General features: G+C 36.8%; 1 protein-coding gene across 2 annotated transcripts in view; it reads right to left on the bottom strand.

Annotated features, from left to right (window-relative positions):
* LOC120771408 (serum response factor homolog) overlaps positions 1–19,063 on the bottom strand; it is a 58,366-nt gene extending 39,303 nt beyond the window's left edge. Inside the window, exons 1-2 of one of the 2 annotated variants that reach the window (XM_040099382.1) lie at positions 17,226–19,057; positions 7,309–7,557 (exon numbers count right to left, since the gene is read on the bottom strand). In XM_040099382.1, coding sequence (XP_039955316.1) covers positions 7,309–7,557; positions 17,226–17,855 — 879 coding nt within the window. In that variant the 5' untranslated portion in view covers positions 17,856–19,057. Of the gene's footprint in view, positions 1–7,053; positions 7,558–17,225 lie in introns of those variants that run through there. The other variant, XM_040099384.1, reaches the window with a different exon arrangement.
* Positions 19,064–22,011: the final 2,948 nt, after the last annotated feature.

Genomic DNA, 22,011 nt, shown 5'->3' with positions numbered 1-22,011 from the left:
TGGCAGCTATACGCTATAGTGGTTCGATCTGAACAATTTCTACGGATATTGTAGACTTGTCTTGGACAATAATCCATACAAAATTTCATGAAGATATATTTTCTAATAAAAAAGTTTTATATACAAGGACTTAATTTGGATCTGTCAATTTGTATGACAGCTATATGCTATGGTGCTCTGATATCGTCGATTCTGAGAAATGAACAGCTTCTTGGAGCGAAATGAACATGTGCAAAAATTCAGAACGTAATCTCAAAAACGAACGGACTTGTTGGCATATATATAGATAGATTAGCGGGTATGGCTAAATCGGTTCAGCGCGTCTTGCTGATCATTTATACCAACTACTATCTAAGCATGGCAATCTTAATATATCCTGACACAGAGATTAAAAAATCTACTTTTGCTAACTTTGCTGTTTTACACAGTTCAGGAAGTTGAGTTTATGCAGTTACTAGGTTAGGTCCATGGTTTCGAAGAAAAAAAGTGTAAGGCTTACAATAGTAACCAATCTTTATGGTTTTGGAAGGGGATTATGAGAAGTTAAGCTATACGTTTTTATTTTTTAATATTTTTTCCGGAAAGTTGTAAGTAGTAAAAAACACGAGTATGGCAATTTTCAGACCTTTCAACAAGACGAATCAGGTAAGTCAGCAGTTTGAGGCAATTTATGCGTTCTAATATGCTGTTGAAACAACCACCAACAATGAGTGAAAAGCATTTACTACGTTCAAGATATTGGTCTACCGGCGAACGCTTCGGAGTTGAGTTCAAGAATCACTTAGAAATAGTAATGCGAGAAGATAGGTTAGGTTAGGTTAATCTGGTAGGCCAATAAGCCACGTATAGACCAGTTTGATCCTTTTCGATACCAGATCGAGTTCACTTGCTAAATCTAAGAAGAGTAGTCATCGTCTAAGGTGTCTTTGCTTGACACAAATTTTAACAGACTCCGCGGCCTCACTGTCGGTACCTCCTTTAGTGTGTCATAATGTGGGGAGCCCAGATTCTTACAGCGTAGTCTTGCCAAGTTTCCCTGGTGCGCTCCTCTAGATATTTCGTGCAGTCTTCTCGATCTGTCAGCCCCATTTTGCGGGCTTGTGTCGCCAACAGACGGGGCCCAGCTAGTATTCATATCATGTTCCTACAGTCTCTTCTATCAAGTGCAAAAAAAAAAATCTGAAGCTACTAACCGAAGTAAATTAAGAAACAAAATTGAAGCAAAAACCTGAAGAACTACCAATCATAAAAGACTGAAAAAACTGATCGAATTCGTTCTTAGTTTGATAATTCACGGAACCATTACTGGCAATAACGTGCCTACGACAGTCGGTCGGTCATTCTGGGTCTATGTTAACAGAATAACAAAAAAAATCTTGAGTAACAAAAAAAAAGAACGGAGTAAAAAAGAGCCTCTTGGCTCTGAGTAATCCGTAAGAGACTTGAGCTCTTCGCTCTCAAAGCAAAGTTCACCGTTCAATAGTTAAAGAAGTTTTAACTGGACACCGAAACAGATGAGATAGAAGCATATCAACACTTCTTACTCGAATTTCCTCCTTTGGCAATTAAAAGCTAAAAGTACGAGATACTTTTAGACAACCAGATTAAATAGCGGAAGAAGAAATAAAGCTCCTAAGCAGATTTGTGTTAGATTCAAGACTCAAGGCGTTCTTTTTTGAGACTTTATAGACAACTACAAGAGTTTTTTTGGTCTCACAAAGGACTATAGATAGCAGTTTAAGTGTGAATCACCCCATTTTTGGGAATCAGCCAGCTAACTTAACCAAACTAACGTAACAAAAAGCATTAGAAAACTTTAAGATCGACCTAACTTTTGTGGGCATACTACAAAAGCTCAAAGCACTGTTCAAATATGTTTCAAAAATTCGAAAAACAAGGCACATAAGGCTAGCAGAAACCACTCTTTGGTTTCAAAACCATCGAATATCCCTAATAAGCAGCTTAAGAAAAGGTAAAAGTGATGAGAAGAGAGTTCAATTTCAATTGTGTTCTAGCGATTGACAATTTTCTCAGTCAAATTTGAGCGCAGCAAACAGAATTGAAATTGAAGCAACTGAGTTTGAATTTTTTTAATTTCTGCCTAAAATTCAAATTAATGATGGCTGTTCGAAATCGTTTTTCGGTTTTTCGCACACAAGCACACTTTTTCAACAAATAAAGCAAACAGTTATCTTTGTAATCATTACAAAATTCACTAAAATTACAATAGTTTTGTATTTATTATTATTATTTTTTTGTTTTGTTGTTGTTTAATAATTACAGCGGTTATTTGATCTCTGACTTTTAATGTTGTTTGTTTATATATTATTTAAAAAATAGTTCGGGAGCCGTTTGATTAATTTCATAGTGCATTTGCTAAGCTTAAAAATAATTATTTTTGTTTTTTTGTTGTTGTAATTAATTAATACAAATAAAGTATTGTATTTTCACTACGCTTTTTTTTAATTTCTGTTCGACAGAAATAAATAATCGTATGTATATGTATAAAAGAACTAGCTAAATGATAAATAAAACTAAAAATTTCTACATCAAACGTGCTAAGCATAAAAATTCTAGAAAATTATATATAGAGCGTTTTTCTTGAGTGGCGTGTAATGGTTGAAGAGTTTGCATTTTAAGTAATTTCATATTTTTTGCCAAAAATTGGTTGGTGGTATTGGAAAAAACTTTCGAACATTTACTATAAAATTTGAATTTTAAAATTTCAGTTTTTTTAATATTTTTGTAAATTGTGTTATTTTACATAATTATTAATAGTAGATAGGGTTTTGATACGTGGGTTATGTAATATCCATTTTTATATTAATTTTTTATCAACTGATAGGACGAATTTTGTAATAAAAATTATTTTAACAAAATTTGGGAAAATAATTCAAAATTGTATATAAAATATTAATTTCAAAACTTCTTTTATTTTGAAGCCTGACTTTTTTTGTATATCGATTATTTCCTTTGAAATTATTTTTAATTGTCACATCAGGGAGAAAGAGATAATTTTAATTATATGAATAAATGTTTATTTAAAAAATAAAATTTAATAAAAATAATTTTTATGGAATTAAAACAAGTTTATTTTGTAAAAAAAAAATTTAATTTTGTAAAAAAAAATATTTTTTGTGGAATTATTCTCAATTTTTTTTTGGCCAAAATTTTAATATTAATGTTTTAAAAAAATTAAATTTTATTACAAAAAAAAAAATTTGTAAAAAAAATAATTCCGATCTTTATAATAAAAATATTTTTGTGAAATTATCGTCAATTATATGTATAATATATTTGCCAAGAAAAAGGCAAATACTTTTAAATTTATTGAATTTTATTTTTTTATTAACTTGTAGTTAGACTAGAGAATATTGTTGTAACAGAATTTTCATAAATAAATCTGTTATAACAAAAATTCTTAATTTTATGCTATTTTGCTATGTATTTTTTAATATCTTTAATTTGAAAATAAGAAGTTTAAAAATGTGTAAAAAATATTTATTTCAAAAATTCTATTATTTTATTGTTTGATTTTTTTACATATTATTTTTATATTATTTCTGTTTTTATTGTCCCATCATGCAGGAAAAATTTTTATAATTAAAAAAAAAATTATTTTGTAAAAAAATATTTTTGTGAAATTTTTATAATTTTTTTTTGTTCGCAAAAATATTTAAATTTATAGAATTTTATTTTTTTATTAACTGCAATTTTAGAAAAATTTTTATGTAATTTTTTTTTACATAAATATTGCTTGAAAGTTTGGTATGATTTTATATATGGGTATGTATACAATTTTTTATATTATTTCTGTTTTATATCATTTTTTATTGTCCTATGAAGCACGAACGGATTATTTTAATTTAAAAAAATAAAAAAAAAATTGTAAAAAATATTTTTGTGAAATTTTTGTAATTTTTTTTTTAATTTTAAATTTATAGAATTTTATTTTATTTTATTAACTTGTAGCAAGTTAATTGTTATTTTTAATTGCTACATCAGACAAGTGAATATTATAGTAAGCAAAAATGTATAAAAAAATTAAAAACAAAATATGTGTAATAATGTTAATTTTATTATATCATTATTCTTTTTTTATATATTGTAGTTTGTTTAATAAAAAATTTAGAAAAAAATCAAATATGTAATAAAACAGTATAAATTTCAAAAATTCTATTATTATAATATTTATTTTTTTTTAATATTATTTTTTTTTAAATATTACTGCTTTGTATTATTTTTAGTTGTTCTATTAACGTTTTTTGTAATATTATAAATAAAAATCTTTGTAATGTTGTAAAAAAAAATATTTTAAAATTTTTTTGCTAGTAAACTTTTAAAAATTTATTGAGTTTATCCTGTTTATTAAAATCTTGTAATTAATTGATAGTAAATTTTTAGCGCAAACAATAATTTTAAAGTTTTTGGTTTAATCATTTGAGGTTAAAAACAAGTATTCGCAAATTTTGTTAAAGGGTTAGTAAACAATATACGTAAATGTAATATTTTTTAATTTTATTTATTTAAGTAATTTTTTAATTAATTATTTTAGCTAATTTATTTTTAATTAAATTTTGTAATTTTGTAAATTTTTTTATTAATTTTCTGAATTATTATTTTTTTTATTATTTTATATTAATAAATTTTTTATTTATTTTTTGTATGTTTTTATTTTGTAAATTTTTTTTGTCTTACATTTGGATTTTAGTTTTTAGGTTATGAATTTTGTTTTTTGTATTTATCTAAAATCTTTAATAAATACTTATTTAATATGCATTTGTAACAAAATAATTTAGAAAATATTTATTTTTTGTATTGGATTAAAAGAAAAACTTTAAACAAAAATATGGTTGTTTCACAAATCTTGCAGAAAATATTTGGTAAAAATATTAGAACTTAATTCTATAATTTTATCAAAATAATTTTTATCATTAAAATTATTTGATATTAAAACAATTTTTACATGCATTGGAAATTTTTTGAAATTAAAAATTTAATATTTAGTAAAAAATAAGGCAAAAATTATTATTTTTTTTTTTATTTAAGGTAAAATCTTTATCAACATAATTTTAATTTTTTAACAGTTAATAAATATTTTTTATTTTCTTTTCGAGCTAGCAACTTTATAAAAATAATTTTTAACATTATAATTAACTGAACTTGTTATTTCGTTTGAAATTATCACGCATTGTTGTTTTCTTGCAACTCTTCAACCACTACACGCACGCATTGGAAGCATTAAAATGCTGTCTTTTCATTTCGATTTTGCAAATCTACATTAACAACAATAATAAGCAACTGTGTCTAATAATTTCTTTTACGTATATATGTCTATATATGTATATATATAAGCTTACAACAACTAAACACTTACTACTTACAAAATCTATAACTATATACTACTTGTATATATGAAAACAAACACATTATCCACGTGATCACGCGCAATCTCATATCCGCCATGCGCCAACACTACATAGACTCTGCAGCAGAATAATATTGCAACTCATAATTGCATATTATTCACATACTATATGTGTATGTATGTATTCATGTATAACTATATCATTTCATTTATGTAATTGGTAATTAAATATGTATGTAAAACGTTTATTGCACAAATTATTCGAAATTAAAAAAATATTTTTTTTAGTTTGTTTTTTATTTTTCTTTTATTTTCACTTTTGTTGCTTGCTACTTTTTCTACTTTCTGCAAATAGCCGTTTGAAACTTAAAGCCTTCGAGTTGGTTCAAAAATGGCACTGAATTCAGTTTAAGATTTTCCATTAAATAATTATTAAACAAAAAAACAATTCACTAGTTGCTCACTTTGCGCGCTTTTTGCACTTTTCGTCCGTTTGCAACAACAACTGTTGTGTTGTTGCTGCTATTGTTTGCTAGAGTGGGTACAGTAAGCTCCAATTTATGGCACTGGGGTACACGTTGTTGTGATTGCACGTAGGGAAGACGTTGGGACAATGACGCTAGGCTATGCGCCTAAAAGCGCGTTTCCCCATATTTATGCAGTCCGTGCTGAAACTTGACTGCGTTGCAGTATTGTTCTCAGTTTCAGCTTCTTTTCGTGAAATTGAAGTAAAAATATGGCACAGTTCAACTTACTTGAGATTTACGAACAGAATTGTAGATATGTATGTATGTACGAGTGGGTAGTGGGTGTGTACGAGAGTGGTTGGTCTGTGGATTTTGTCTGGTTACCGTTTTCAGTTTCGTGTCAACTCATCATAAATGACTAGTTTCGTATATTCGTACGTTTTTGTTTTCGTATTTTCTTTCATTAATATATATATACAAGTATGTATATATTACCGTTCATAACATATTAAATTATTGAGCATTTATGTGCTAATTAGAGGCGAGATCATTACTCATATTCGTTTATATTCGTTACATACAACCAAGTGTAATTGTAGTGGAGAAAGCTTACGAATATGAACGACTATTTTGTCGTATGCAAACAAAATAACGGTAGTTAAAATGTAAGGCACAGTTTGGAATGTCTGGATTTTAACTAATTGTTTAACTGTTTAAGTACACGCGTTGAAAAAGTGAAAAAGTGTTAAGTTAACTCATAAAAATAATGACATGACAGCTGACAGTTGACAGCTGACACCATAAATTGCCACAAAAATATATGTATATAAACTAACGCTAAACGACAAACTTTTGCGCGCACTCGAAAGCTGGCGCGAAAACACATGCGCGCATATGTGGCAAGCTTTCATAGACATGAAAGCTCGGTAAAAGCTTCATAAGCATGAAAGCTCAACAAAAGTTTTCATAAACATGAAAGCTCAGCAAAAGCTTTCATAAGCATGACAGCTCACAAAAGCTTTCATAGGCATGAAAGCTCGGCAAAAGCTGTCATAAACACGAAAGCTCAGCAAAAGCTTTCATAAACATGAAAGCTCGGCAAAAGCTTTCAAAAGCTTGTTATGCTTTCGCTATATTTTTGCTATATAGTACTAACGCTTAACGTAGACCTCGTAACGGCCAGCAATTTGTAGGCAGGCATGGCACCCACACACACATGCACGCCTAACTAACCTATCGCTGCGCATGCGTATGCGACATATGCGAGTGCGTCGAATGTGGCACATGTGGCACGTGCGTGTGATGCGCATGCCCGCCATGTGTTGCATATGCTTGCGCATGCGACAGTGGCGATGGTTGACCACCGCTATATGGCGATTGCATTATACTCTGCTCGAGTCCGTAGTGTGATGCAGGCGCTTGCGGATGACTGAGATGGGCGTGACCGTGATGACCGTAAATTAATTGTCTTACTTTTGAGTCCTCGTCCGCTATGTTATAGCTTAATTCGGTCTCTTCGAAGCCAGTCGCTGACATGCGTTGATCACCGCCACCCACACTGGGCGGATCCGGTGAGTTGAGACATGTTTGTATTAGTTGTTTACCAGCCTCGGATGTGATCATTGGTTGTAGTTTGCGGGTGGCGAACGTGTAAACGTGTCCAGTCTCGGAGGCGACTAACAGCATCACTTGGGTGCCGGTTAGTGTGGACAGTTCGTATGCCTGGAATGGAAGGAAACCAAGTGTTAATTATGTAGAAATTATGGATATTATAAATTTTAACTTGACAAATAACTTATAAGAGAGTGTCTGAGGACTTAGACTAATCATATCGTGTCTAGTTGACCTAGTTGGACCAATCATAATGTCGGAGTATATTATGGAAGGTTTCAGTAGCTAAATGTATTAATGTCTTAAACTTGAGGGAGTAGGTTCTGTATACTTATTCTCTTGACCAATTCTGGCCTCTTCTGTTTGAGTGCCAAAAATGCTGTTTTCGGTCTTCCTTGGGCAAATTAGATCAGTTGTTGCCATCAGACGAAATTACTTGGTGAACGACCGAATAGAAAGATTTTTGGAAGCTGGTCAATTGAAAAGCCCCTAACCTGTCATAGTAAAACATATTTTCATGACAAACTTCGGGGTTTTATTCAACACAGTTCCCTTCAAGGGTGATACACCGATTATAGTGACCATCCAACTTTTCGTTAACATTTTTGTAGTACGATCACCTCTTCATTCGATGAAAATTTCTTCCCAGCCAGTATCCTTTTACAATCTGTGAACAGGAAATTATCGCTGGGGTCTAGATCCGGAGAATACGGTAGGTATGGTGGCATGTGAAGCCTAATTCATGGATTATTGCCGTCGTTTCCGCTGACTTGTCATGGTGAAACAGCAGTTTCCTCAAATGCGGATGAGTGCTCTCAGATAGCAGGAGTGCAAGTCGGGTAGAAAATCGTCCGGCTGTCTGTGTCTGCTTCACTACGCCGAGCATTCCTTGTGTTTGTTGACGTGCTTTTTTTGCGAGGCGGATGCATATCTTGGTTGCAACAAGATAGTGGTCTGGGTCAATGTTAGGACCTGGTACAATCGATCTGGTTGATGGCGTTTCGAACCGGGGGCAACCATGTAGCTTGATGCATTATCCTATGCTGAAATCTAGTACTACAGATACTACAGTCGATCAGCCTCAACTCATTTCCACGATATGATATATGGTCACTGTAGTAAATGCCAGAAAGACCTACTCGTCTCAGTTCTTGTCCCGTCCATCGCACTTCTTGGACAGCGGTGATGTCAGTCTTTACTCTTACAAGGACAGCAACCAACTGGGCAGCGGCACCGTCCTAAATAAGGGACAGGACATTCCAGCTGCATGCCCTTAAATCGAAATCCTTAATGCGTTTGCGGTGGTCGTCATCATAAGGAGGGTCTCTCATCCGCGTCTGTTGTTTCCTTTTTATTGGAGGCGTTTTTTTACGTGGCGGATTCCAAACCCAGCGCACAACCCTGGGATGGTTCCCCTTCTCACTTTAGCTTGACTTCAAACAGATGTTGTTTGGCTGTCCAGGGAATATTTGGTCTAAGACCGGAAATCGTAAGCTGCTTGCGCCATACGTAAAAGAATCGTTTCCGGACTCCTAAGTTAATGGCGCTCAGAGCACTTTCCTCACTTACGTGAACTTCTACATATGACTTCATCCTCCTTTTGAGGGCTTACTAAAATCATATCGATTTAATTCTAGTAGCGCCATCTACATGTGTGTCAGGCTGGAAACCTTTCAATTCACCTGTTACATATATAGCACAGTATGAGACAAATCAAAAAAAGGTGTGTCGACACTAAGTAAAATGTCTCCATAGATAGGTGCCAACATTTCAAGAACTCATTACCAATACAAAACCAAAATATATATCGAACTACAGTTGCAACAAATAAAAACAATAATAATAACAACAACATGCGACATGGTAAACAATCATATTTACTGTCAAACGCGCTTGTCTAACAAAGTAAAAATATTTGTACGGACCTGTCAGTCAAGCGCTCGGCTTATTTATGAACTGCGCCGAGCAGGTATTCATGCAGAATGATAATTGGTACGATTAGCTAGCTAGTTAAGCAATAAAATGCAACAACAACAACAAGAACAACAACACAACTAATAACATTACAATACAAATGATAATTTCTCAAAGCGCAATCAAAGCTTAATGGCAAGAACAAGCAAGCAAAGCGCACATTGGCAGGCAATCAGCGCGTATGGCAGAAGTTAAAATGTATTTGTATGGCAATCTAAATATTCCCAGGCACACAACAATCAATGTTAAATCGTTAGACGCGTGGTAGATTTATATCCACATACAAACTGGCAAACATACATACATACATATGTATATATGTATGTACTTAAATATATGGAGCTAAGCAGAAAAAAGCATATACAGCATAAAAGCAAGGTATGTTTGTATGTGGTTAGTTAAGCATGCGTCACATTGAATTTCCAATGCAAACTTCAGCATTGACTAACTTGACAGGCCTATGGTGCGCCAAAGGCAGCTCCTGTCCTACGTGTGCGCAGCGCCGCGCTCGAGCATGCACGCACCGCCAACGGCGCGCGCATAGTGCGATCCGAGTCGCTGGCACATACATTAACTTGAGAGCCATTGTACGTCTGTGTGTGTATGTGTGCGTGCGTTGTAGTTGCTTGCATTTAATAAGCAGCGCAAACGAGCGCAGCGCTTGAGGAAGCTGCTTAAGTAAAAGCAAGTACAAGGAAATTACAAAGTAGAGGCACAGACAGCACAGGAGCAAAGCGCGGTAAGAAGGAAAAGAAGAAGCAGCAACTACGTTCGGTTGAGGTTCGTACGCGCAACGGACAGGCGGCGTAGCGCGGCTCCGCGTTGGCTCGTTGTCGCATTTCGTTGACTTACAATTCGCTTGAACGCGCGAACAGAGAGATCGACGTTGCGACCAAATGACGGCGCGCCCGAACGCGCAATCGTCGATACGTTCTTTCACTGTGCGCGCGCAACAACAACAATCGTGGCGCGTCCGAACGCCCAATCGTCGGTACGTTCTTTCACTGTGCGCGCGCAGCAACAACAACAATCGTGTTATACATTTAACATCCGAGTAAAATCTACGTTTACGCTTTTGTTTGTTTGCTCCGCAGAGACCAAATCATTTGTTAGAACGCGATTATTTGTGTTTGCGACACAATGTTTGGGCTTTATCGGAAAGCGACGATCAGCGCGCGGTTGTAAGCGCTTGAATTTAGGTGCGCGCGCGCGCGCGCTGCTTAACCAACCAACCAACCGATCTCTCGCCGCATCGAACGCCATCGTAATCGCAATCAAACTACAGCAACAGCAAAAACAACAAGAGAAATCACTGCAATAACAACAACAACATGCGCAGACAAACAGACAACTGTGTCTTCCTCCCGGAACAAACGAGCGCGCTGCTGGGCAGACCATTGTCAGTGGTAATGCCGACGTGTGAAGCTCGTTGTAGCAACCAGCTTGTGTGGTTGTTGTTGTTATTTTATGCAAGTGTGTTTGTTGCCGGCGTTGTGTTGCTGCCGCTTTGGCACTTCTGTGCAAAACTACGCAGATTTACAAGTAGCAAGCAGGCAGGCGCAAGCAGCCTTCGGCAGCCACCTTTGGCAGACAAACTGCGACAAGCCGCTGCAATCCTTCGTAAATTCAATTTAACACCTTTTGGCGGCATCCTTTTCGCTTACCGATTGGCCTCTACAAATGCATTGTTATTTTGCGCGCAATTGCGCTGCCACAAGCGGCTGTCTGCGCCGGCAGGGGAAAGTGCGGAAGAGGCGCAGGCAGCGCTACGCTACTCTAGTGTTGTTGTTGTTATTGCTGCTTTTATTTGTATTTTAATTTTTACCACTGTTTTACATGTTCTATTTGTGGTCATCGCACGTGCGACAATTTTTCCACACATTTGATCCTGTCCGAGCGCAAGCGTGTTGCCGCTCTTGTGCGGCTGGGCGGGTATGTGTGGGGTGGGCTGTGAAGTGTTGGTTGGCGTTCAATGTGAGAAAAAAGTGCATTCACATGCTCGTATTTGTTTATGTAGAATTCATGTTTCGGCTGCCATTTATCGTGCTGTGGCAGCTGTGTGCCAAGGCACTGATGGCGGTGGCGGTGGCTCTGATGGTGGCAGCCGCAATGACACAACAGTGCAACCCCTTGGCATGCTACACAATCGACAGAATGGCATGCGCTATGCGCATGTGTGCAGCTTTGTGAAATTCTTGCAACGCTTTGCTGCGACTGCAGAAATAGACTTTTGGACATATGGGAATGTAACTGAAATTTATATACCCTGAACAAGGTATACCATTAAGCTTAATACGAAGTTTGCAACATGCAGTAGGTAAGGTCGGAAACCCTATATTGTGTATATATAAATAATCAGCACGAAGAGTTGAGTCGATTTAGCCATATCCGCTTATATGTCTGTCTGTTCATCCGTCTGTTGGTATATGTATATGCGAAATAGACCTCTGTTTTTGTGATATCGGGCTGAAAATTCGCACACGTCCTTTTTTCGCTAAAAAGCTGCTAATTTGTTGGAATCGCCAATATCGGAATACTATAGCATATAGCTGCCATACAAACCGAACGATCGGAATCAAGTGCTTGTATAGAAAATTTTTTTAGTTGAGATGATATCTGCATAAAATTTTGCACGAATTATTGTACTAGGCAATGCTAAAATATGTGATGAAATTTTCAAGATCGGACCATTATAGCATATAGCTGCCATACAAACTGAACGAACAGTATCTAGTACTTGTATGGAGAGCTTTTTCTTTTGCCGAGATATCATCACGAAATTCGGCATAGATTATTATCAGAGATAATGCTGCAATCTCCGAAGAAATTGTTGAGATCGGATCACTATATCACATAGCTATCATACGAGCTGAATGATAAAAAGCAAGTACTTGTATGGAAAACTTTTCTAGTTGACGAGATACCTTCACGAAATTTGGCACAGAATATTGCTCAAGGTAACTGTACAACGTGCGCAGAAATTGTTTAGATCGGATCACTATAGCATATAGCTGCCATACAAACAGAACGAAAGAGATCAATTGCTTGTATGGAAAACTCTTCTAGTTGACGTGATATCTTCACGAAATTTGGCATAGATTACTATCCGAGATAATGCTGCAATCTCCGAAGAAATTGTTCAGATCGCATCACTATAGCATATAGCTGCCGCACAAACTGATCGATCAAAACCAAACCCTTGTATGGAAAACTCTCTAAGTTGACGAGATAACTTCACGAAACTCGGCATGGATTATTATCTCAGACAATACTACAATCTCCGAAGAAATTGTTCAGATCGGTTCACCATAGCATATAGCTGCCATACAAACTTAACGTTCGTAATCAAGTGCTTGCATGGAAACTTTTTTATTTATGAAGGGTATTATTCATATTGCAACCGAAGTTAACTTTTTTTATTTTATTTAAAAAAATTACTAAAATATTGTATATATATCATCTATTCCACAGAACAGGTATAATATAATAAAAAGCTTACAATAAAATAATAAATTTTCCAATAAACACTTTGATTTGTATAATTATGCGCCGCTGCAAGCATTGTAGGCGTGCAGATTTCAATATTCTTGCGTTTCTACGCTTTAGATTTCATATCAATAATGGCTATGTAACACACATTAAGCATACAAGCAACACATGGCGAATGATGACACGGCAACAACATGTCACTGTGTAGTCAAATGAGCAAAACTTAACCCACGCATGCGTGGTTGTTGCTTAAGAGGAAAATAAAAGAAACTTAATGGAAGTCAGGCTTGTGCAGCACAGCTCATCATGAACCGGGTCGAACGCCGCACGATGATATCATGTGCGCGAATATTGTGTTTGGTATACTTTTTTGGCATTATTTAGCACTTAAAATATATACAAGTATCTACAAAATGTAGAAAATATATTAAAAGAAAACAACAACGTACAAGCTTGCAGTGGACACTGGTCGCTTGCGTGGTTAAACGCTGCGCGCGCCCTAAACTCTGTCAGCGACCACGCAAAATGCTCAAAAAAAAAAAACTGCCCAATTTTGGTAGTTACGAGCATCTGCTGACAGAGTTTTGCTTATCTACCATGAAATACAGCCACCCACCTCTGGCAGATGTTGCTATTTACACCACCATTACACATAGCATACATGAATAAGTGTGTGTGCGTTATATGCAAAGCATTTTTCCAGTTTTTTGCTGTTTTCTTTTCATATTTCTATTAACTAACCAGCAGAACTTTGTCCTAAATTAAGCATATTTGGCAACTTTCTTGTCCAAATCAGTGCCTGTTTATTGCAGACTATAAGAAAATACCGTTAATGTGTGACTATGGCACTATTTCTATATTGCTTCGACTAAGTAAGCTGAGTTCGTTGAACTTCGTGTGAATAAGCTGATGTTTCCAATAAAAAAATGTTTACGGTCTAAGAAATAATTCGCTGAGCCGGGGATATTTCTCTTTTCTGTCGGCGACAGGGTCTGTAAAATCTTACAGAACGATTTTATACAGATTTTCTTGTCGTTGTTAAAGCGGCAGAAAACATTTCTGAAATAAATTTAGAGGAATGTTGCCGAGTTGACAGTCTTTAGGCGGATAAAATTCCGTCTGTCTTTATATAAGCGAACTACTCCCTCAGTTTTAGAGATATCAATCTGAAACTTTGCACACAACCTATCTTCCCTAAGAACCAGCCCATTTTTTGGAACCGCCGATATAGTATCACTGGTAGGTTTTAGCTGTCATATAAATTGATAGACGTAGGTTAGGTCCTTGTCTGGAAAGCTCTTTCATTTCACGAGATATCTTTACGAAACTTGACTTGGGTTATTGTCTATGGCATTCTTGTAATCTCCCAAGAAATTCTTCAGATCGGATAACATATATACATATATATATATGTATATGTATATAGCTGTAACGCACGCTGACCGAAAAAAGTGTTTGTAAGGAATCTTTTGTATTTGTGAAGGGTTGTTGTTGTTGTAAAGGGTACCTAATCCCGGTTAAGATGGTAAAAATAGTTGTCGTCGACGTCATCCAACGGTAAGACCAAGAAAGGCGCTGTTTCAACAAGGTCGGATCAAAGGAAGAAGGTTTAGCAGGGCATACAAAAAGTGGCCAGTGTCATGCGGGGACTCATTGCACGCTGGACATAGTATGTATGTATATTAGATATGCACATAGGTGTCTATTATGAATAAATAGTAGTTTAACCTGCTACAATATCCAGAATCAAGCTGCGCAAGGGTCAATCTCGTTTCCCGAGGCAACTCGAGGCCTTCGTATGCAATGGGTGGTGATTTGACTCCAAGTACGCCATTCAATGAGAGGGAGTCGATGAAAGTGTTGATGGCTGCACTGTGACTGGCGGTCAGAATTTGTCGGAAATTAGTTGCGTCCGAAGTCTGGTCGGCGTATTGTTTGATGTCGTCGACGTAGTTGAGGAATGACCTTTTGATGCTCCTAGGAAGCGGTTCCGCTCCGAGCAAGTGACTGCAGGGATGATTTATTCTCCTTAAGTGGGAGCATACGGGCCTCACTCTGAAGGTGCTCGCTAGGAGACATCTAGAGGCATCAGATCGTAGTTCGGAGCTTTCGCGTATGCGTTTCACTGCCCCCAGGCGACTAATTGGTAGTTAAAGAACGGCCGGCCGATTGCCTTGTAAGCTGTCAACAACGTTTCTTTGTCCTTTCCCCATCTGCTACCGACTATCGATTTGAGGATTTTGTTGCGGCTCTGTACTTTGGCTACAATCGAATTTGTATGAGGAGTGAAGGAGCACAGACTGTCAAAAGTCGCATCTAAAATTTTAGGATTATTGACAGTCGGAATCATTACGCCATCGACTGCATATTAAGGTCAAGTCTGTACTCTTTCGTCCAGTTTGTCAATATAGTCGCTTTGGGTTTAGTGGGGAAGAGTGTTAAGTTCCGTGCAGCGAGGTAGCGAGAAAGAGATAGCCGTTTATCTTGTTTTGTTATTTATGGTGGATGTTATAGCTCGGTGCAACCGAATTAACGATTTTTTTTTGGTTTTAATTAAAAAAAAAATTATTTTTGCATATATTATTATAACAAAATACACATGTTAAACAAAATCAGCAAATGAAGTGCTATTAAAGCCAAAACATTGTAATAAGATTTCAATTAGAATTTTGACAAAATCTCGAACAAAATTCCAATTGGAACAGCGTTACCCTGCAATAAAATCGTATATCTGATAAGACAGAAATTCAAGCAAAATTTTCTTATAAGGCTTTATTTATTTATTTTTCTTCAGGAATATTGCTACACATTGCTCTTCGTTACAAAATAAAAAAAATAATAAGAAACTAACAACGAAAAGTATGGATTAAAGCATTAAATCCAAAAGTAAAGAATTGCTTAAAGCCAGAAGTCTAACTACACCAACTTAGCAACCGCAATAAATTCCAAATTCGATTGCTGATGGAGATAAAAGGTAAAATAGCCTAAATGCAAATGCGTAAGCGTGTGCCAAAGTGTTAACACTTTATTTTTTATGGTTTGCACAATCTAGCCGAATTGAAAGCCGCACATCTTTAACATTTTCACAACGCATTTTGTATTAAGCACACACACAGTAGCTAGCACATCAATATCTACACGGACTGCTTGAAGTTTTGTTATTGATTTATTTCGTGTGATGCACTTAGAAAAGGCCGTGAAACTTAAAGCGTGTTATTTTTTGTCTATCTGCTGCATTTAGAGATAAGACGCCTACTGATAGAAAGCGGATACACACGTACCCAATAATATGGATGGTAAGACACAAACTAGAGGAGCACTTAACAAGAATATAGGTAAATAAACACATGTATATTTGTGTGTTTAATAAACTTTAAGAATTTGACTTAAACTAAATGAAAACCACTTAAGCGTTTGGCTTATCGTGCGATGATTTCGTAACGTACGTAAGTATTTTTAATTTTTTTAGAGATTAAGTGTAGTAAGAATTTTAAAACAATCGATATTTTTGTATTTTTTAGTATAATATCTTAGAAATATTCTCTGAAATTTTGAAGTAAAACCGACAAATACTTTTCGAGTTAATACGATAATTAGTAAAGAGTGTCTGGGAGTTCTGGAATGGTACTCTGGCATCTGGGTATTACTTTGCGGAAATTGAGTATAAAAGTATTAATCTAAATCTTATGTTTTTGAACGGGTGACCACTGGTGAATTATATTTATACAGATTTTTGAAAACGTTAAAATAGTCCTGATCGAGTTTGTTTTTTATTTTGGATTATCTTGGTTTTTACCCGAAAATCTGCAGAAAAAAATCCGAAGCCGTTATTTTGTAAATTAAAAAAAAAGTCGATCAAACACTACGTTATTATTCTATTAAATTTTCTTTGTTCAGATTGATTTTGGATGAGTCTCAAGGATTATTGATGGTCAACGCTAGGAGCATCGGTTGAAAATGGATTAACACAAACTGCCATGCCTTTAAATTTTTTGTTTTCAAATTTCTGTCAAGTCAAGTTGAAACCTCCTTTAGTGATGTTTTTACTTTTGTAAAATAAAATATTTAGCCGACAAAAACAGTATTTAAAATTCATTTCACACATCTGACTACACCTAACTCTTTTCTGCCAGAAACAGCTGCTTCTTCCACTACAAACAATAAACAATAGCGCCTCACAAAAAATTCATTTATAACTGTTAACAAGGCTTACAAAGTCATACATAAATTAAATACTGTCAAATCAAGTGTCACTTATCATATTTCCCCGTTTAAAAGTAACTTATCTATTATAAATTTACTTTTGACACACTCACCTTTTTCATGATGCCGGTTTTACGTTTGGAAAATGTCGTATATCTACGCAATTTATTATCAATATATTCCATTTTGATTTTGACTCGCCCTTTTGTCTTCTTGCCATTAGCAGGAGGTGACTTTTTGTTTTGCAACGCAGTATAACTGTCGTCCACCACATCCGGCACATTGCCACTCACTTGACTCTGTTGCTGTTGTTGTTGTTGCTGCTGCTGTTGCTGTTGTGCACTTTGTTGCGCGCTACCGCCAACACAATCGAGTCCTTGCAGCGATTGTGTAGACATACCCGTAGCACTACTACTACGATGATGATCTTCATAACAATCGGAACCAGCACGTTTGATGCCGCGCTGTTGACTTGTATGGCCACCTGTACTGTTGCCAGCACCGCTAACCAACGATTGACACTGTGTACTGTTGGGCATGAGACCGCTCGCACGGGAACTGAACCCAACACCGGCACCACCACCCATCGGCTGTATGAGGCCGCCTGATGGTGGACGACCGCCAAGCGCACTAACAGCCGCTGGATTACCACCATACAAGTCGGCTTGATCGGCCAAACTTAGGCCGATGCCGCTCATAGGATAGTTGAGGTTGTAGCGCGAGTCACCTCGCGTAGGATCCATTCTAAGGTAGAAGTTCTCCACCGTGACGAATTTATGTTTACACCTTTATTAAATAACACGTACACACACACTTGGCAGCAACTGCTGTTTGTAAAGCGGTTGCTTGTAAACGCTGTGGTACTGTGGTTGCCGCAGGCTTTTGATACACCGTAAACGGCAGCTGTTAGCAGGAGGAACACTTGCTATGATAGTCGATATCAAACAGCACAGCACGGCACGTCACTGCAAACCTCAACACTACAATATTTAGTAATATCACTTTCTCATTCGTTTCAACACTAAATTGAATCAAATTCGTATATGCAGAGTAAACACGGGGAATGTGTGTGCTCTTATTGGTGCCTTTTGTGGCCTGTACAAAACAGCAAACACTTGAATTCCAAAAATAAACACAAAAACGCACTTTTGACACTTTTTGAGGGAATCTCGGATCGTATTAGAATCGAATCGGACACCACACACAACAAGAAGGCGACTAGACAGCTGCACGCAACTGTCAAATTAACGCATGTGGCTCGTCCAATTTGCTTGCACACTTAAAACAACGACCGAACACACAGGTAACGAGCACGTCGCGCAGAGATTGCGATTCCTATTTTTAATTTCAATCAATTTTTTAACTAAATGTAACACAAATTCCAAACGGAATGTACCGTCGAAAATTTGGCAGTCCGGACTATTGGTCTATTACTTTTCTTCGATTCCTTTCAGCTGCGGCGACTAAACGCTTGTCAGAATCAACAAATGTCAAACTATAAATGGCTCGCTCTCCTCCTCTCTCTCTCTATTGCTCTGCTTTCTACACAGTTGTTGTTGCTGTCAGCTCTTTTGACGCTGTCAATTGATTTCAATGCTGTTTCAGTGTTGCAAAATGTGTGCTTTTATTGTACAATTGTTGCCACAGTGTTGTAGTAAATATTTTTGTTTTTTGTTTGCCGTAGAATTTCACCAAATTATGATAAAGTTGTTTATTTGCTTTTTATGGTCAAGAACTTTTTAAATATCCACCATAAATGTTGTTAATATTTCGCTGATTACTGCTGCTACCGCTGCTGCACTTGCTGCCACTGCTATAAATTGCTATAATCCAAACGCCGTTCCGCCAACTGATAAGGAGTGCTATTACCACTTATGTACGCTCGCTTGTGGGCAAGAAATACGTAAACTGCGGAAATATATCGCTTGTAACAGACAAATATGAAATTATCTATGCGTTTATGTCGTTATTGCGACCACCTTGATGTTCTCTAGATGGAGGCGCGCTACCGAATAAACTCGCTTTCGATCGCGTCACACAGCAACACCGTGTTTTATTTTTCCTTATTTCACTACACCAAACTGGAGAGCTCCATCGCTGTTGTGGTGACAAGTAAAACACACACACGTGAAGCAATATTGTTGGAGCGCCAGCTAGACAACAGGCCAGCCGGAGCGCCGCCACACAGCTCATTCGTTTTGGAGCGCGCGCGCATTAAGTTTACTCTTAGTTTGTAAGCAAGCACACACATTGTCCAGCAGTATTGGAGATTTTACCTGTGTGGAGACTTAATTGCTTTACTCTTTCAAGTCGCAAACTGAGTTTTCATTCGCTAGCTAGCTGCTTTATTGTCGCTCCGCTCAGCGGCGTTGTGGTGCGCGCTTCATTCATGGCATTGTTTTTGTTTTCGTGCATTCGTTTTCTTATACGCTTTTTTGGTATTGGCTTCTCTTTTGGCATTCACGAATATTCAAAGCGTTCAAGCCAGACTTTAATTAACTATTACTGCCAATGAAGGCCTTATCTTTCACAATACAACAGCACCAATACACACACGCGCGCGCGCCACATTGACAGTTGTGTGTTGTGTCCAAGGCGCGAGCTCGCGCGCGATTTTGATTTGATTTGTAAATTTATACACATACATATTTATGTATTTAAGCCAGCTTGTATATATGCGGGCGCTTGCACATGAGTGGCGGGCAACAACAAAAACGAAAAAAGCAGTAATCATAACTTCGGCTCAGACATTTACGGTGCTATTGGTTGATCGCTGGCAAACTCCTCCCATTGTAGGAATGCCGCGCGCGGCGTCGCGTATGCCGCTTGGCGTTAGGCATTATTATGAGTGATTGCGCTTGGAGACAAGTGTCTGAGTGACGCGCCCCATATGCAAATGGTTGTCAGCAATTTTTCATATTTACACTTGGCGCAAAGGAAATGATTACCGTAATTTCAGCGTTTTATTTACACGTTTATTAAATGTGGTTAAGGCCTTTATTAAAGCGCGCTGCTTAGCGCTATGACATATGTGGTTATACATACACATATACATACAGAGTTGTATGTGTACCGTTATGTGCAGGAAAATCTTGTTTGGTGAAAATTTTGAAATCATTTATTTTATTCTAGTTACGGATCAACTAAGTAGACCATATTTAGCGTTTTTGTAGGTGTTCGAGCGTGTGGAATCCGTCTAAAAGGAACATTGTTGTCACAACGATGCGTAAAATGTCGATCATAGCCAAATTAAAAGAGCACCTGCAATTAGATATGGCAAACGACACACGTGATTGTGCCGATATAGTTACAATTTATGGGTGAATACTAGCGACATGCACACCAATATGTCATGCAGCCGAGTAGATGGACAGTGACTGGCAAAAATGCACACTTAAGGGATTACGTAATGCGATTTTTGAATAGGTTTTAAAATGCGATGTTCTGTAACATGCATACATACATACATATGTATCTAAATATCTTTTTAACTATTTTTGGGTTAAGAGAGTCGTGCTATTATCATGTTCTAGATTTGTTAGACCAAGAACCACACCAGTATATGATAACTAGACAACAGACCTATATTTTTCGATGGTATCGAAGGATTATCGAATAGGCATAACTTCAGAGCCAACTCCAGAGGAAACTACAAGTGTTCTGAGCGAGTAATTGCAAGAAAGATTGAGCCAAAGACCACAGCTACATAGATTCGTTAGAGATCAACTTACTATAAGAAGCTAAAAGATATAAGCAGTTACAGACTAAGCAGAAAATGAAAGCTTACTAGCTTACTGGATACATTTATCCTGACATAGTTTGGCCAACAACGTAGTGACCGTCACTATGGGTTCGTAAAGGGTTTTCAATAGGGCACTACAAAAGTAGCCTGTCCCTATCGGTCTCGACGCCATATTTTCCCGCTATTTTGACATTTCTCTTCAGTGAGATTTGCCATTTCATTATGGAGAGATATACGATCCAATAACGCGTCGAAATTATTAAAGTTTACAACCGAAAGTCGGAGTCAGTGGCCGCAACTTTAAGAGTTGTAGTTGTGATGTATTTGGCTAACGTCTGACTTCTTATTTGAATGTTCCTTGCTCCTCATTAGCAGAGCAGCTGCGGAATCTTGCTATGATTGGGCGTACAGAAAGGACTGGATCAAGGTGTCCTGCGACCCGTGCCGAGGATCAACCTGGCTGGGCGCAGTCCAGAAGGGAGCTTACTGATACCTGGCTCTATACTTAGCTAACCTTACTTGCGTAGCCGTGGGTCAAAAATAGAAGCCAAAACAAAAAAAAAAAAAATAATAAAAAAATTTAAAGAAGTCCGGAAATTAAAAAAAACCGGATGGTTGTTCCCAGAAGAGTGCAGATGTCTTGGTCTAAGTGCAAAGGCTAGCATTAGCAACATAATTGAGACTAAGACTGGCTTCAGTAAGGCAAAAATACTAGCGGCAGCCGGAACCAAATCCTGTAGGTAAAGTATAGCTGATATATAATGATAGCAGTGAGGTGAGGGAGATGCCAATAGTGTTGGTGCTGGTAGAGAACGTCTTAGTTTTAAGGTCGTTGACCCAGCGAAGACAAAGTATGTGGAACAGCAACGTACTGTCTGCCAGCTGAGGAGCGTACAGCTGCAACCGTCAACCAATGCGGAGCTTAGGAAGGTGCTCCAAGAATCCGATTTCGCGCCAGTTACGGTTTACGCCGCTTGCTGTCGTTGTAATGGAAGCCTGTTGTTAACGGAACCGTGGTGTAAACATTTCACTACAAAGGGCCTGAGCTCGAACGGCATTTCATATTTCTATATTTTTTTTAGACTTTTCGATTTTTAGGTGGATTTTCAAATATTTTAGGCCGGAATTTCTGATCGATACTTGGCTTTTTCACTGCA

Source organism: Bactrocera tryoni, chromosome 3, assembly GCF_016617805.1.
Source record: "Bactrocera tryoni isolate S06 chromosome 3, CSIRO_BtryS06_freeze2, whole genome shotgun sequence".
Taxonomy (NCBI): domain Eukaryota; kingdom Metazoa; phylum Arthropoda; class Insecta; order Diptera; family Tephritidae; genus Bactrocera; species Bactrocera tryoni.
The sequence above is the reverse complement of the archived record's forward strand: the minus strand, read 5'-3'. Positions and strand labels throughout refer to the sequence as shown.